Source organism: Lipotes vexillifer, unplaced genomic scaffold, assembly GCF_000442215.2.
Source record: "Lipotes vexillifer unplaced genomic scaffold, Lipotes_vexillifer_v1.1 scaffold69, whole genome shotgun sequence".
Taxonomy (NCBI): Eukaryota; Metazoa; Chordata; class Mammalia; order Artiodactyla; family Lipotidae; genus Lipotes; species Lipotes vexillifer.
Genome location: NW_006790942.1, coordinates 399,806 through 416,128, shown reverse-complemented (window position 1 = coordinate 416,128; position 16,323 = coordinate 399,806). Strand labels below are relative to the sequence as shown.

At 43.7% G+C, this 16,323-nt stretch overlaps 1 protein-coding gene across 2 annotated transcripts in view; it reads left to right on the top strand.

Annotated features, from left to right (window-relative positions):
* PRKDC (protein kinase, DNA-activated, catalytic subunit) overlaps positions 1-3,645 on the top strand; it is a 156,162-nt gene extending 152,517 nt beyond the window's left edge. For both annotated transcript variants that reach the window (XM_007464010.1, XM_007464009.1), the window contains 6 exons: positions 15-104; positions 291-362; positions 442-643; positions 1,085-1,273; positions 1,869-2,008; positions 3,441-3,645. In XM_007464010.1, coding sequence (XP_007464072.1) covers positions 15-104; positions 291-362; positions 442-643; positions 1,085-1,273; positions 1,869-2,008; positions 3,441-3,645 — 898 coding nt within the window. The remainder of the gene's footprint in view (positions 1-14; positions 105-290; positions 363-441; positions 644-1,084; positions 1,274-1,868; positions 2,009-3,440) is intronic.
* Positions 3,646-16,323: the final 12,678 nt, after the last annotated feature.

The window sequence follows — 16,323 nt, the reverse complement described above, 5'->3', positions numbered from 1 at the left end:
TCCCTACTTGTTAGTGACCCCCGGGCACCAGCGTCTGAGTATAGAGACTGGCTGAGGAGGATGTCGGGAAGGTGTGACCCTGGGGCCTACGCGCTCATGTTCAAGTACGTGTTGCACCGACCAGTTCATTCTTCTCAAAGTTGCGTATTCACTTTTGTTTCTTAGCAAGTGTTGCCTCAGATCATCAAAATCTAGCTGTTACCTGATATTCGAGCTTCAGTATAACAAAGAGGTTTAAATTTCAAGTCATGAGAAGTTCTAATCGGACATTTCCTATTATTAAATCATAGGGGAGCTAGTCGCACTGAAACAGTCACATCTTTTAGAAAAAGAGAAAGTAAAGTGCCGGCCGATCTCTTAAAGTAAGAGTATTCTCAACTTTGCTCGCGGGGGCTGGGGGCGGGGGCAGAGGGCAGAGGCCACACGACTGTCCCCCTGCAGGCGGGCCTTCCTGAAGATGAGCACCGGCCCCGAGGCCTTCCTGGCTCTCCGCAACCACTTTGCCAGCTCCCACGCGCTCCTGTGCATCAGCCACTGGATCTTGGGCATCGGAGACAGGCACCTGAACAACTTCATGGTGAGCTTGGAGACGGGCGGCGTGATCGGGATCGACTTTGGACATGCTTTCGGATCAGCCACCCAGGTGAGTGTGCCCTTCTCTGCTCTGGGCTGGAGTTGCCCTTGGGCTTTGCTACTGCTCTGGAAACAGTCGGTTTGCATGGTCGTTGACGTTGTCATTCTTACGGAAAGGGAAAATCTCAGCTGTGTTTCAGCCTTGTGCAGACAGGTTGGGGAAGGTGTGCTGATAGATTAATTAGATAATCGGAACTAAGAGAAACGTGCTCCTGTAAAAAGGTAGGAGGTTCTGTGAAGCCCCGCCATGGAAACATCCTGCGTGGATGTGAAGCACATCCTCCCTGACATCAGGCTCCGAGTCTCCGTCTCCATGGCCGTGTCATTGCTCCCGGGCACAGTGACTTCACATCCGTGTGGCAGGAGCTGGTGTGCTCCCCACGCGTGAGCGAGAGCCGTGGAAGGGCCCTCCCTCGCATCCACTGCTTCTCACACGTCCTTTTCTCTGTAGTTTCTGCCGGTCCCTGAGCTGATGCCTTTCCGTCTGACTCGCCAGTTTATCACCCTGATGCTACCACTGAAAGAAACGGGGCTCGTGGGCAGCACCATGGTGTGTGCGCTGAGGGCTTTCCGCTCGCGCCCAGACCTGCTCACCACCGCCATGGACGTGTTTGTGAAGGAGCCGTCCTTTGACTGGAAGGTGCGGTGGTCTCTTCGCACTTTGTGCCTTTGTTACAGCGTGCCTGTGATTGACCCACATCTCCTGTTACCTGGTGGGAATGTGTCATGTTGTGTTTATTACTAAAATACTGTTTTGTACAGCACTTTCTCAGAATGAACACTTGGGATCATTTGGCTTGGCTTGAAAATCAGATGAGACGTTCCTTTTATTTGGAGGAAACTGACTTGAGAGTATTTTTAACCCTTTGGTGATGGTGGGTTTGGCTTCTCTAAGACAAGTTTTAGTTTAAAATCTGTTGCACACAAAGTCTTCCTTGATCATAAAGACAGATAGTGCTTTTTTAAACCTCAAGGGTTCTTCACAGTACTGCCCCCCAAAAGGGAGCATAGCAATGGCACCCTCCACAGGGAGGGATACTTTAAGCCTAAGGGTAAGACCCTCACGGTCGTGGTCACTGTTATTTGTGCTGCCGTGAGAGTTTGCATAAAAAGCTGCGGCGCCCTCCCCAGTTAGAGATTCTGTTTATTTTAAGATCGTTACTTGTTGAATCTGTGTGAATGTGATCATGTATACTGTTAAGCAGAGAAAAAAAAATCATGTTCCTTTCCTTTAGAATTTTGAACAGAAAATGCTAAGAAAAGGAGGATCATGGATTCAAGAAATAAATGTAACTGAAAAAAACTGGTATCCCCGGCAGAAGATACATCACGCTAAGAGAAAGTTAGCAGGTGCCAATCCAGCAGTTATTACCTGGTAAGACGTTATTTGTGGAAGAAACAAACACACACCAACACGCTGGCGTTTCCGGAAGAATCAATGAACACCATATGTTTATCCTCGGCCTGTGGTGTCAGCACTGATAGATGGAGGGCCACGGCCTGAGGAGGCCGGCCTCTCCACCGCCCTGCAAGGCCCTAACTCTGGAGCCCTTCCCAGTCTGCCTGGGGTCCCTGCACCGCATCCCTAGACTCTTGCATGAATGTCTCTACCTGCCCAAGGAGATTGAGGTTTTAAACTTACTCTTGTCCATTTTCAGGACAAATGGGACCCTGGCAGCAAAGCCCCGAGGTGCGGAGAGCACGGTGGCGGCTCATTAACAAGTGTGCAAATCGGGTTACCTTTAACTTAGCTTTCACATTTTTCTGGTTGAGTTCTAAAACAAACAGGAATTTGTAGAAATGATTCACAAGAAGGAAAAAAATGTTGGACTTTCCCATTTAATTAACAATAAAAGGCTGTCTGTGGTCAGTTGTTTTTTGACAAAGGTGCCAAGACCATTCGGTGGTCTTTCCAACAAATGGCAAAGGAATGAAGGTGGAACCTCCACCTCCCACCACATGCAAAGTTAATTCAAAGTGGATCAAAGACCTAACTGTAAGAGCTAAAACTGTAAAATACTTAGGCAAAAACACAGGGGTAAATCTTTAGGACCTGTGATTTGGCAGTGACAATTTGGCACTCTTAAGTATAACAGTAAAAGCACAAACAAGAAAAGGAAAAAACAGATAAATTCATCAAAATTGAAAAGTTTAGTGCTTACCATCAGGAAAGTAAAAATACAGCCCACAGAATGGGAGAAAACATTTGAAAGTCATACAGCTGCTAAGGGACTTGTGTATAGAATACATAAAAAACTCTTACCGCTGAATAATAAAAAGACCACCCAATTAAAAAATGACCATAGTACCTGAACAGACATTGCTCTAAAGAAGATACACAAACGGCCAACAAGCACATGGAAAGATGCTGACCATCATTAGTCATCAGATAAATGCAAGTGGGATTCCACTTGACACCCACTAGAATTGTTGGAATCAAAAAGTGGAATATAGCGAGTTGTTGGTGAGGGCTGAAGTCGGAGCCCTCGATGTCTCTGCTGGGAAGGTAAAATGGTGCAGCCACTGTGGGGAGGTGTGGCAGTTCCTCAAAGAGTTAAACGTGGGGTACCGTAGGACCCTGCGTTCCATTCTGGGTACTAACCCAAGCGAAGTAAAAGTGAGTCCACACAAACGTGAAGACAGGCGTTCCCAGCGTCCATCACGTTCTGGTTTCCTGCAGCTCGAATCTCTGGCTTTAAGGTTATGAGCAGCAAAGTATTCTGCGTGGTGAGAGGGGACGTCTGGCTTGGACGCAGGAAAAATGATGCATGGTTTGCGTCTTCATGTTTGTTTAATCTTTCTTCCAGTGACGAGTTACTTCTGGGCCACGAGAAGGTGCCTGCCTTTGAGCATTACATCGCTGTAGCGCAAGGAAGCAGAGATCACAACATCCGTGCCCAGGAGCCAGGCAGTGGACTTTCAGAAGAGGCCCAGGTGAAGTGCTTGATTGACCAGGCAACAGACCCCAACATCCTCGGCAGAACTTGGGAAGGGTGGGAGCCCTGGATGTGAGGCCCCGGGGAGTCAGCAGAGAAAGGGCATGCGTGTGGAGAGAGTGTCCGAAACTTTGATCCAAGCAATCAGTGGGCTCATCGTCCCGAAGCACCAGAGTTGTATCCCGAGTTTAATCCAGGTCGTGATGAACAACTGAATGCTGGCATGGGTGAATGACTAGGCCATAATCATAGATCAGGTTAGGGTTAAAATGGACGTAGAAGGGCAGACTCGTGCAAAGCACGGAATCAAGACCGTAGCAGATCGCGAGTGCTGTGAGCGGACCAAGAGAGCTGTGGTAGTTCATTGTGCACGTGAGCGTTCTGCGACCTGCCTCACGGCGCCGTGGAAATCACACCCGGAAGACTTCGTCCCGGAGACTCTGTGAGAATCATATTAGCAGCACAGGAATAAGGTCAGGCTATGATTATGGCTTATTATATTTAGAAATGATTGTATTTGACATTTTAGGATTTCACATTTTTCTCTTCTAGTTTTGACATTTTATGACAGAACTGTTCTCTAGAAGAGAAAGTATTTAGGAGAGGGAAAAACCTTGGTCTTAGCACTCACTTTTGCTACTCTGATCACAACGGGAAGGTGGATGAAAGAGCTTTGCATCCCAGACTCAGGAAAGCTTCAGAAAGTCCAAGTATGAAAGTAGGGATAGCACTACGCATTCGGGTTCTAGGAGAATAAAAGAAATCCCTGTTTGAAATGAATCCTTATTTGGAGATAAAACATGCATATTCTAGAGCAGCCAGATCAAGGTACAGAAACAGCTTTCCTCTCCACTCAGAGAGCCTCTGTCCCCACCCGGAGCCAATTTCAGGTTGGCTTTGAGCTTTTTGTTACTGTTTTTTCAAACATTTCTAGTTAGAAACTCTTGTATGATTTTGGGAAATAGTAAATCTTAAGACTAAGGAACATTAAAAGTTTTTTTCCCAAAGTAGTGTATAGCTTTTATGCAGTTTCACAAGCAAACATTTCATCTTATAATTATTTCATTGTATTACTTGACAAACTTGTTCTGATAGATACAGGTTGAATGCATTATGGCATTAATAAAAAACGTTTATGGGGACTTCCCCAGTGGTCCAGTGGTTAAGACTGTGTGCTTCCACTGCAGAGGGCGTGGGTTCGATCCCTGGTCAGGGAACTGAGACGTCCAGCATGCTGTGCAGCGTGGCTGAAGCATTTAAAGGGGAAAAAAAAAAAAAATTCCAAGTTCCCTTAGGACGAGACGCCTACACACAGCTTCCAATCGACAAAATAAAATCGTGGGGAAAGAGTAAAGATGTAAACTTCAAACACTTTCTAAAATAAAAATCATTTCATCAACTTGCAAGAATTTTTGAAGTGCTGTTGATTAACTAATGACCAGTAACTTCCGCTAAGATAGGTGTTTTTGAACTTTGGAATACTGTCTGTATATTAAAGTGACAGCACAGCTGTGGGGTTTGTACATACTTATTCTCTTTGAACATCATGAAATTGAAGAATGTAAGGACTGGCTTTTCAAAAAAGCAAAGGCCGTTGGAATTGTGACAGGGATTGCCCTGAATCTGTAGATGGCTTTAGGTAGTTTTGCTATTTAACAATATTAAGGCTTCCAGTCCATGAACACAGTGTCTTTCCTTTTATTTGTCTTTAATTTCTTTCAGCAGTGTTTTGTCATTTTTACTAGTTTTTGATGTTTCTACTTTTCAGTTTCCTTGTTTAAATTTATTCTTAGGTATTTTTCTGGATGCTGCTGTATATCTGTAGATATTATGTATTTACAGAGTTTCTTTCCCAGTTTCCTTTTTGGATTGTCATTGCTGGTGCAGAGGAACACAGCTGCCTTTGTGTGCTGATCTTTTCTCTTGAAACTTTGCTGGATTAACCTATTAGCTCTATTGCTTATTCTGTGTTATCTTCGGGACTTTTCGTATATACAGGATCATGTTGTCTGTGATAGAGAGACTTTTACTTCTGCTTTTCCAATTTGAATATTTTTTCTTTTTTTCTTGCCTGATTGCTCTGGCTAGAACATCCAGTACAGTGTTGAATAGCAGTGGCGGAAGAGGGCATCCTTGTCTCATTTCTGATCTCAGGGGAACGTTTTCATCTTTCACCAATGAGTGTGATGTCATCTGTGGGTTTTCAGCAATGTCCTTTGTCGTGCTGAGGAAGTTCCCTTCTAGTCTTAGTTTGCTGTGTGTTTTTATCGTGAAATGGTGTTGAATTTTGTCAAATACTTTCTTTGCATCAGTTGAGATGGACCTGTGTTTTTTCTCCTTTGTTAAAGTTGTATATTACAACATTCGATACTAGATTTTCTTTTTAATTTAATTTTTGGCCGCGTTGGGTCTTCGTTGCTGCACGCGGGCTTTTCTCTGGTTGTGGCGAGCAGGGGCTACTCTTTGTTGCGGAGCACGGGCTCTAGGCGCACGGGCTCAGTAGTTGTGGCTCGTGGGCTCTGGAGCGCAGGCTCAGTAGTTGTGGCTCGTGGGCTTAGTTGCTCCGTGGCATGTGGGGTCTTTCCAGGCCAGGGCTCGAACCCGCGTCCCCTGCATTGGCAGGCGGATTCTTAACCACTGCACCACCAGGGAAGCCCGATACTAGATGTTGAATCACCCTTGCAGTGCTGGGACAAGTCCCACCTGGCCATGGTGAGAAGTCCTTTTACTCTGAGGTTGGATTCCATTTTCCTCGTATTTTGTTGAGGATTTTTGCATCAGTGCCCATAAGGGTTATTAGTCTATGATTCTCTTATGGAGCCTCTGTCTGGCTTTGGTATCAGGGTAATGCTGGGTTCATAGAACGAGTTCGGGAGTGTTCCCTTCTCTGATATTTTCTGGAAGAGTTTGAGAAGGATTGGTGTTAATTCTTCTTTCGGGGTTTGGTACAATTTACCAGTAAAGCTATCCTTTTCTTTTAGGGAGGTTTTTTCTATTACTGATGAAGTCTCTTGTTGCAGATCTCTTCAGATTTTCTGTTACTTGAGTCAGTTTTGGTAATTTATGTTTCTAGGAACTTTTGATAAGTTGGCATTTTTATTTCTGTAAGGTAGATGATGTCCCCGCTTTTTTTTTTTTTACGGTATGTGGGCCTCTCACCGTTGTGGCCTCTCCCGTTGCGGAGCACAGGCTCCGGACGCGCAGGCTCAGCGGCCATGGCTCACGGGCCCAGCCGCCCCGCGGCATGTGGGATCCTCCCGGACCGGGGCACGAACCCGTGTCCCCTGCATCGGCAGGTGGACTCTCAACCACTGCGCCACCAGGGAAGCCCCCCACTTTCATTTTTGAAATTAGTTATTTGAGTTTTTTTTTTTTTTTTTCTGAATCAGTCTGGAAAGAGGTGTGTCAGTTTTGTTGAGCTCTTCAAAGCACCAGTGTTTGGTTTTGTTGCATCTCTTTTTCTGTGCTCTGTTTTATCTGTGCTTCTAATCTTGACTGTTTTCTCAGTTTACTGGCATTGAGTTGAGTTTGCTCTTCCTTTCCTTAGTTCCTAAAGGTGTAGCGTTAGGTTACTCATTTGCAATCTTCCTTTTTTCATGTAGGCACTAAAGTGTGATGAAATGAAATTTATATTTTAAGGCAGCACAAGAAAGACGTAGAACTCCGCTGTGTGTGTCCGGGTCTCCTCCGTCCCCCCGTAATGTGCAGCGTGCGTCTCGTTACACATTAACCAGAGCTCCTCAAAGGCGGAGCGGCCGCTCAACCACAAAGATCACTTTTTCCTTTCCTTCTGATGCTAGCAGTGTAACTTCTTGAAAGAATAGCATTCTTTCTCAGCTCTGTTGGGGGTCATGGTGACATGCTGCTCCTTTGTACATGCTTACCTGGACCATGTATTGTGGTGAAGTTTCTATAAAACACCAGTATGTCATTTTTATATACACAATCCTTCGTCCCAAAAATGTCTGACTGTGCCTTGGACTTCTAAACAGGTGGAACAGTTCTCAGAATCCTCAGTTTGGCTTGAATAAAATTCCCTTTTTTCTTTCTTCATTTGATTGTTAATTGAATTTTTGTCAACAAGTTGACCATTGTTTTTGCTACATTCCTTAAATTTTGGTATACTGTGTTTTTGTTTTCCTTTGTCTCAAAGTGTTTTCTAATTTTCCTCATGATTTCATTTTTGATTTGGTTGTCTTAAGACTATGTTGTTTTTAAATTTCCACATATTTGGAATCTTTCACTTTTCCTTCTTTATGGATCTCTAGCTTTATTGCATTTGGTTAGAGAAGATATTTTGTAAGATTTTAATCTTTTTTAATTTATGGAGACTTGTTTGGTGGCCTAACATGTGGTCTATCCTGGAGAATGTTCCCGTGCACTGAGAGGAGTGTGCTCTGTGGTCGTGGGTGGAGTGTTCTGTGTGTGTCTGTTAGGTCTGGCTGGTATGTGGGGTTCAAGTCCTCTGTTTCCTTATTCTTCTGTCTAGATGTTTTGTGTGCCCATTATTGAAATTGGGGTGTGGAGGTCTTCAGCTGTTAATGTAGGTCTGTTTCTCCCTTCAGTTCTGTCAAGCTTTGTTTGGGTGGGGGTGGGGGTGGGGGGGTCCTGCTGTTTGGTGTGTGTATCTTTATAATTGTGATGTCTTTTTGATGGACTGACTTTATCAGTATATAATGCCCCTTTTTGGTCTCCTGTAACAAGTTTTGACTTAAGAGTCTGTTTCCTGATACTAGTAGCCATGCCAGCTTTCTTTTTTTGTTTTCATTTTATTATTTTTTTAAACATCTTTATTAGAGTATAATTGCTTTACCATGGTGTGTTTGTTAGTTTCTGCTTTATAACAAAGTGAATCAGCTATATACATATCGTGCCAGCTTTCTACTGGTTATTAATGCATGGAAAATATGTTTCCGTGCTTTCAATCTGTTTGTGACTTTGGCTCTAAAATGAGTCGCTTCTAGATAGTATATAATTGGCTTATGCTTTTATAATCCATGTTGCCAGTACCTCTGGTGAATTTAATCTGCTTAAATATAAAGCAACTTCTAAATTAGGGAGTACCTATTTCTATCTTATTTCCATTTATTTTCTACGAGTTTCATCTTTTCCCCCCAGTTTCTTCCAAAACTGTTTCCCTTTTGTGTTTGATTTCGTTTTGCTAATGTATCATTTCAATTCCCACCTTGTTTCCTTTTCTGTGTGTTTTTAAGTTTTTTTCTTAGTGGTTATTCTGATGACTATAATTAACATCCTGAATTGATAACAATATAGTTTGAATTGATACTGGTGCCAACAGCTTCGCAAAAACCCTGCTCCTGTACAGCCCTGTCCTCTCTTCCACTTGATGCTGTTATTGTTGCCATCACAAATTACATCTTAGAATACTGTATCCCCATTAACATTAGGTTTATAATTACAGTTTTATGCACTTGTCTTTTAAATCATATAAATAAAAAGAGGAGTAACACACCACGATTCATTTATATAGTTACCGAGACTCCCGTAAACGCTCAGCACCAAAAGGGCCTCCTCCCGCACTTCGCAGGTTGCTTTTGGGCTGTTCCTTCAGTGCTCAGCTGGGCTGCCTGCGACCCCACTCCAGCTTTCACCTTGGAGCCCAAGGAGTGGTGTAAGTCTCAGTGTTGTCAGTTCTCTTCTGAGCGCTTGTCAGGGTTTGGCGTGCAAATGCGGAGCCCTTTGAAGCCCTTGTTCCCCCAAGGACCCTCCTCCATAGCCTGCTCCCATCTAGGTTGTTGGTTCTGTCTGCTGCTTGCCCCATCTGCCCATGGATAGCATGGATAGTCTTTAAATGCTTTTGATTCGTGCCTCCTGGAAGTGGCTGGAGCTGAAAGAGCAAAGCAAAGGGAAGGCTCTCTGCCGGCCCCTCAGGTCACTACCGGACAGGTCAAATGTACAACGACAGCTTTAGAAGAGCAAGGTCCATATGGCCACCCCACCCCTTGTGCCCAGAACCGGCAACCCACACCAGGAGCGTGGTCACCGCTGGAAGCTGGGAGCTGGGGTGGCAGGCAAGTACAGAATAGTGCTACAGCACTCACCGAGTTTTCCCAGCATCTTTCCCCTGGTTTCTGTAAGTAAGTATCTGATTTGAATCCAGCATTCCAAAGACGTTGAGTCTGCCATTATTTTGCCAGCTTACTGGTAGCTTCAGTGGAGGTGCTGATTCTCAGAGGGCCCTACTCTGCCATTCTCCATGGCATCGCTCAGATGATCTCCTTTGACTCATGGTTGTCAGGAACTTCTAGGGTTCCTGTGTGTTAACTACTATTTGCAGATCCCTGGGCAAGGCACAGACGTGCATTGTATGAGAGGCCAACCACGAGGACTTTCCAGCTGAGAAGGGAAGGTGATGTTTGTATATAAAGATCCGCAGTGTACAGTGAGAAAAACAGCACCCCAAGGGCGCTAGGAATAGGCTGCCTGTGACCAGGCCCAGAGGGTCAGGAGTTACTCTCTGGAATAACGTGCTACAACAGCACTGCTTGATACCTTTGTGCAGTGATGGAAATGTTCTAAATCTGTTCAGTATGGCAGCCCTTTAGATGTGGCTAATGTGGCCGAACACTTGGATTTTAAGTTATTTAAATTATAGTTGATTCTTGTTATTCACATTAGTGACGTTCTGTAACATCCACACAGACACTGAACTGGCGAATACTGAACCAGTGCTCCAGGGGGAAATAATTTAGATTATTGAGGGCCTCTGGTCACAATAGTTTCATTGACTGATCAGTATATAACCTTGTTTTATGTGTGTTATTTATTGTCATGCTATGTATTACATCCCTAGGACTGACTGACTTTATAACTGGAAGTTTGTACCTTTTGACCACTCACCCATTTTGCCCATCCCTTGATTCCCCACCTCTGACAACCACAAATCTGTGTTTGTTTGACCTATGAGTTTGTTTTGTTTCGTTTTACGTGCCACATATAAGCGAGGTCATATGGTTATTTGTCTTTCCACGTCTGACTTATTTCGCTTAGTGTAATGCCCTCAAGGTCCAACCGTGTTGTCACAAATGGCAAGATTTCCTTTTTTATAGCTGAATAATATTTGTACACACACACAGTTTGCCCTGCTACCCGAAAGTAGAGCGTCCCTGTGAAAACTTTCCTAAGCAAAATGGTATAAAGAGAAGAGCATCCCCCGCTTTTCTGAAGTTCAAATTATGCCACTTTTACAGAAGTCCCACATTAGTACCTGTTTTCACTAACCAAAAGAAATCCAAAGAAGATTTTCGCCTTTATGAAAAAAGCCATTACTGTACTGATGTAAGTCTTTTGTAAAAGCAAAGTGGTATAATGCAAACTTTTGGAAAGCGGGGAGTACTTGTACCACTTTTTCTTTATCCATTTGTCCATTAATGGGATATTCCATGTGTTGGCTGTTGTAAATAATGCTACAATAAACACGGGGGTGTGTACATCTTTTCAAGTTAATGTTTTATTTCCTTTTAATAAATACCCAGAATTGAATTGCTGGATCGTATGGTAGTTCTGTTTTTAGTTATTTGAGGAGGCTCCATATTGTTTTCTACAGTGGCTGCACCAATTTACATTCCCACCAACAGTGCACAAGGGCTCCCTCTGCCCACTTTAAATTGTATTGTTTGTTCGTTTGCTGTTGAATTGTATGAGTTTGTTCGTTTGCTGTTGAATTGTATGAGTTCTTTACATATTTTGGATGTTAGCCCCTGATCAAATGTATAATTTGCAAATAATTTCTCCCATGTGGTAGGTTGCCTCTTTTTTTGTTGATGGTTTCCTTTGCTGTGCAGAAGCTTTTTAGTTTAATGTAGTTCCACTTGTTTATTTTTGCTTTTGTCGCCAAATCCAACACTGCTGTCAAGGAGCTTACCACCTATGTTTTCTTCTAAGTGTTTTATGGTTTTAGGTCTTAATATTTGAGTATTCAATCTACTTCAAGTTAATTTTTGTGAGTGGTGTACGACAGATGTCCAGTTTCATTTTTCTTATGTGTTTGTTAACTTTTCTCAACACTATTTGTTGAAAAGACTTGCCTTTTCCCATTGGACATTCTTGGCTCCCTTATCAAATATTAGTTGACCATATATGTGGGGGTTTAATTCTGAGGTCTCTCTTCTGTTCCACTGGTCTGTGTGTCTCTTTTTATGCCAGTCCCATAGTGTTTTACTTACTATTGCTTTCTAGTATACTTTGAAATCAGAAGTGTGATACATCTGGTTTTGTTTTTCTTTCTCATGATTGCTTTCACTATTTGGGGTCTTTTGTGGTTTCATACAAATTTTAGGATCTTTTCCTTTTTCTGTGAAAAATGCCATTGAGATTTGTATAGAGATTGCATTGAATGAATGGATGGCTTTGGGTAGCATGGAAATTCTAACATATGAACTCTTCCAACTGATGAATGAACACAGGATGTCCCTCCACTTGTTTGTGTCTTCTTCGGCTTCTTTCAGCAGAGTTATAATTTTCATTTTCATTGTACATCTTTCATTCACTTCCTTGGTTAAATTTATTCCTGGGCATTTTATTGTTTTTGATGTTTCATTCTCAGTGTATAGAAATGAAGCTTATTTCTATGTATTGATTTTTATGTCTTGCAAATTTACTGAATTCATTTATTATATCAATAGTTTCTAAAGTTGAGTCTGTGGGATTTTTAATAGATAAGATTATATCATCTGCAAACAGTGATAATTTTGCTGTTCTCTTTCAGATTTGGATAGCTTTTCTTGGTCTTGCTTGATTCCTCTAGCTAGGACTGCTAGTACTGTGTTGAACAATTTGTGAGAGTGAATACCCTTGTCTTGTTACCGATCTTAGAGTAAAGGCTTTAATTTTTTTTTTATGCATTGAGCATAATTTTAGCTGTGGGTTTATTGCATATGGCTTTTATTAGGTTGAGGTGTTTTCCTTCTACTCCCAATATGCTGAAGCTTTTCACTATTATAAGATGATGCTGTATTTTGTTAAGTGCATTATCTACATCTGTTGAGATGATCGTGTGACTGTTACCTTTCATTCTGTTAATGTGGTTTTATCACATTTATTGATTTGTGTATGTTGAACCAGCCCTGTATCCTAGGGAAAAATCTCACTTGATCATGGTTTATAATCCTTTTAATAAGTTCTTGAATTTGGTTTGCTAATATTTTGTTGAGGAATTTTGCATCTGTGTTCATCAGGAATATTAGTCTAGAGTCTCTTTTCTTGAAGTGTCCTTATCTGGCTGTGGTATCAGAGCAATCCTGGCCTCGTAGAATGCGTTTGGAAGTGCTCCCTGCCCTTCAGTTTTTCAGAAGCGTTTGACAATGGTAGGTGGTAATTCTTCACCAAGCGTTTGGTAGAATTCTCCAATGAAACCATGGGGTCCTGGTGTTTTCTGTATTGGGAGATTTCTGATTACTCATACAAGCTCCTTACTCATTATTGGCTTGTTCAGACTTTTTCTTTCTGGTTCAGTCTTGATAAGTTGAATCAGTCTAGGAACTTACCCATTTCTTCTAGGTTGTCCAATTTGTTGGTGTATACTTGTTTTTAGTAGTCCCTTATGATCCTGTGTATTTCTTTAGTGTCCATTTGAATTTCTTCTCTTACATTTTCTGATTTTGAGTCTTGTCCCTTTTTTTCTTAGTTTCACTAAGGATTTGTCAATTTTATCTTTTTGGAAAACCAGCCCTTATTGATCTTTTCTATCATTTTACTCGTTTCTATTTCTTTTATTTTGGCTGTGATCTTTATTATTTCCTTCCTTCTGCTAACTTTGCTCTTAATTTATTCTTCTTTTTCTAGTTCTTCAAGGTATAGAGTTGTACTGTTTATTTGTGATCTTAAAATGTTAATATATGCATTTTTAACTAAACTTCCCTCACTGAACTGCTTTTGCAGTGCCCCATAGGTTTGGGTACGCTGTGTTTCCATTTTCATTTGTTTTGAGATAATCTTTGTTCAGGAGTGTGTTGTTTGGTTTCTACATATTTCTAGATTTTTCAGCTTTTCTCATGTTTTCGATTTCTCGTTTCATACCATGGTGGTCAGAAAACATACTTCATATGATTTCAGTCATCTTAGGTTTTCTAAGACTTGTTTTCTGCCCTGTCACATGATCTGTCCTTGAGAGGGTACCATGATGTATCCTGCTGCTGTTGGATGGAATATTCTACAGGTATCTGTCTATCTATCTACTAGGTCCATTTGGCTTAATGTTTGGTTCAAGTCCATCATTTCCTTGTTGACTTTCTTTCTGGGTTATCTATCCTTTGTTCAAAGTGTGGTACTGAGGTCTCCTATGATTATTGTATTATTGTCTGGTTTCCCTTCATTTCTGTTAGTATTTGCCTAACATGTTCAGGTCCTCCCATGCTGGGTGCATATATACTTTATACTTATGACTGTTACATCTATTTGATGGATTGATCTCTTTACAGCATTTACAATGATGACCTTTGACTCCTGTTACCATTTTTGTCATAAAGTAAGCGTTTTTTTCTGGTAAGAGGATTGTTTTCTTTTGGTTTCCACTTGCACAGAATACTTCTTCCCGTCCTGTCACTTTGAGTCTACATGTGTCCTGAAGGTTCAAGTGGGTCTCTTGTAGGCAGCATATAGTTGAGTCTTTTTAAAAATATATCCAGCTACTCGGTGCCTTTTGATGGGTGAGTTCAGCCCATTTGCATTTAGAGTATTTGTTGATATGTAAGGACTTACTCCTGCCACCTTAACAATTTGCTTTCTTTCTGGTTGATTTGTATTTCTGTTGCTTCTCTCCCGGCGCCCCGCGCGCCCCCCACCCCCCGCCCATCTCTGCCTACCTTTGTAAATTTGTTATTCTCTGTGGTAGTATATTCTGTTTCCCCTTTCTTTCTTTGTCTTTTGTGGTTACCATGGGGCTTACATAAAACATCTCAGAGGTGGAACAGTACATTTTAAGCTGATACCAGTGGCTCTAATCAAGATGCTGAACTAGGAGGACACAGAGCTCCCCTCCCCCCATGAACACATCAAAAATGCATCTACATGTGGAACAGCTATCACTGAAAACTAGCTGGAGACTGGCAGAAAGACTCCTGTGCGACCCAAGTCTCTAAGAAAGATCCACATGATTCTTCAGGTGGGAAGGGAAGGAGATGTGATCAGGTGAAGACCTGTGCCCGTGGGAGGGGACTCAGAGGAAAAGGGAGATTTAGATGTACTCAGGCAGACACCCTCCCTGGGGAGTGAGAAGTTGGAGCCACATATTGGGTGCCCAGCCCTGGGGTCCAACAACAGGAAGACGAGTCTCCTTGGCTGGTTGGAAGGCTGTGGGAAGCCTGGAACTCGGCTGGTAAGGAGTGCATGAATTTTTACTGGCTCCCAAAGCTGGGCAGAGAGGGCAGATTGAAACAACTGCACTGCTGGCTGACTGGTTTCCTGTGGCCAACCCAGTGTGCACCCCAGCCTGAACCAAGCTAACAAACACTCCAGTACCATCTGCCTTGTGTTGCAGCTCCACAATGGAGTGAGAGCTGCCATGACCAAGGAAGAAGCCTGGCCACAAACTGCTGTGGTGGCTCAAACCCTAAGTGGCACCTGAGCACGGAAGGGGCAGCCATTACAGGCAATTGCACAACGCAGTGCATCAGATGCAGACCCCCCCCCCCCCCCCACACACCAGCCCCGCTTGGTCCACACGGGTCCCCTCCGGGACTGAGGGGACCAGTACTGGGCGGGGAAAGAGCACTCCGTGGGAGCTGCGCCAGCGCAGGCCTCACCCCACCCCTGGCTCCGGCTCCAGCTCCTCCGTCTCAAGCCCCACCACCTACCAAGTTGACAGCTGCTAAGCACACGCTGAGAGAGTAGTACATGGCTTAGGTTCCAGTCAAATTCAGCTCCCCCACCAAAGCCACTGGACACACACAAACCGTACCAGGGGCGCTTCCCACATAAAGACACCTCTTCAAGACGGCCATAGGTAACCGTTTCACCTAATTTAATAGAGACAGAGAAAGATGAGCAAGATGAGCAGAGGAGTTTATCTCAGTCGAAAGAAAGAGCAGGAATTCAGTGCATCAAGAACAAGAACGCTAGGGCTTCCCTGGTGGCGCAGTGGTTGAGAGTCCGCCTGCCGATGCCGGGGACACGGGTTCGTGCCCCGGTCCGGGAAGATCCCACGTGCCGCGGAGCGGCTGGGCCCGTGAGCCATGGCCGCTGAGCCTGTGCGTCCGGAGCCTGTGCTCCGCAATGGGAGAGGCCACAACAGTGAGAGGCCCGCATACCGCAAAAAAAAAAAAAAAAAAAAGAACAAGAACGCTAACAGAGATGGGTTCAAGACGGCAGAGTAGAAGGAAGGACGCGCGCGCGCTCTCACAAGAGCACCGGAATCACAACTAGCTGCTGGACAATCATCGACAGGAGGACGCTGGAACTGACCAAAAAAGATGCCCCACATCCAAGGCAAAGGAGAAGCCGCGGTGAGACGGCAGGAGGGGCGCAATCCCAGTAAAATCAAATCCCGTAACCGCTGGGTGGGTGACTCACAAACCAGAGAACACTTATACCACAGAAGCCCAGCCACTGGAGTGAAGGTTCTGAGCCCCACGTCAGGCTTCCCAACCTGGGGGTCCAGCGCCGGGAGGAGGATTTCCCAGAGAATCAGACTTTGAAGGCTCGCGGGATTTGATTGCAGGATTTCAACAGGACTGGGGGAAACAGAGACTCCACTCGTGGAGGGCACACACAAAGTAGTGTGCGCATCGGGACCCAG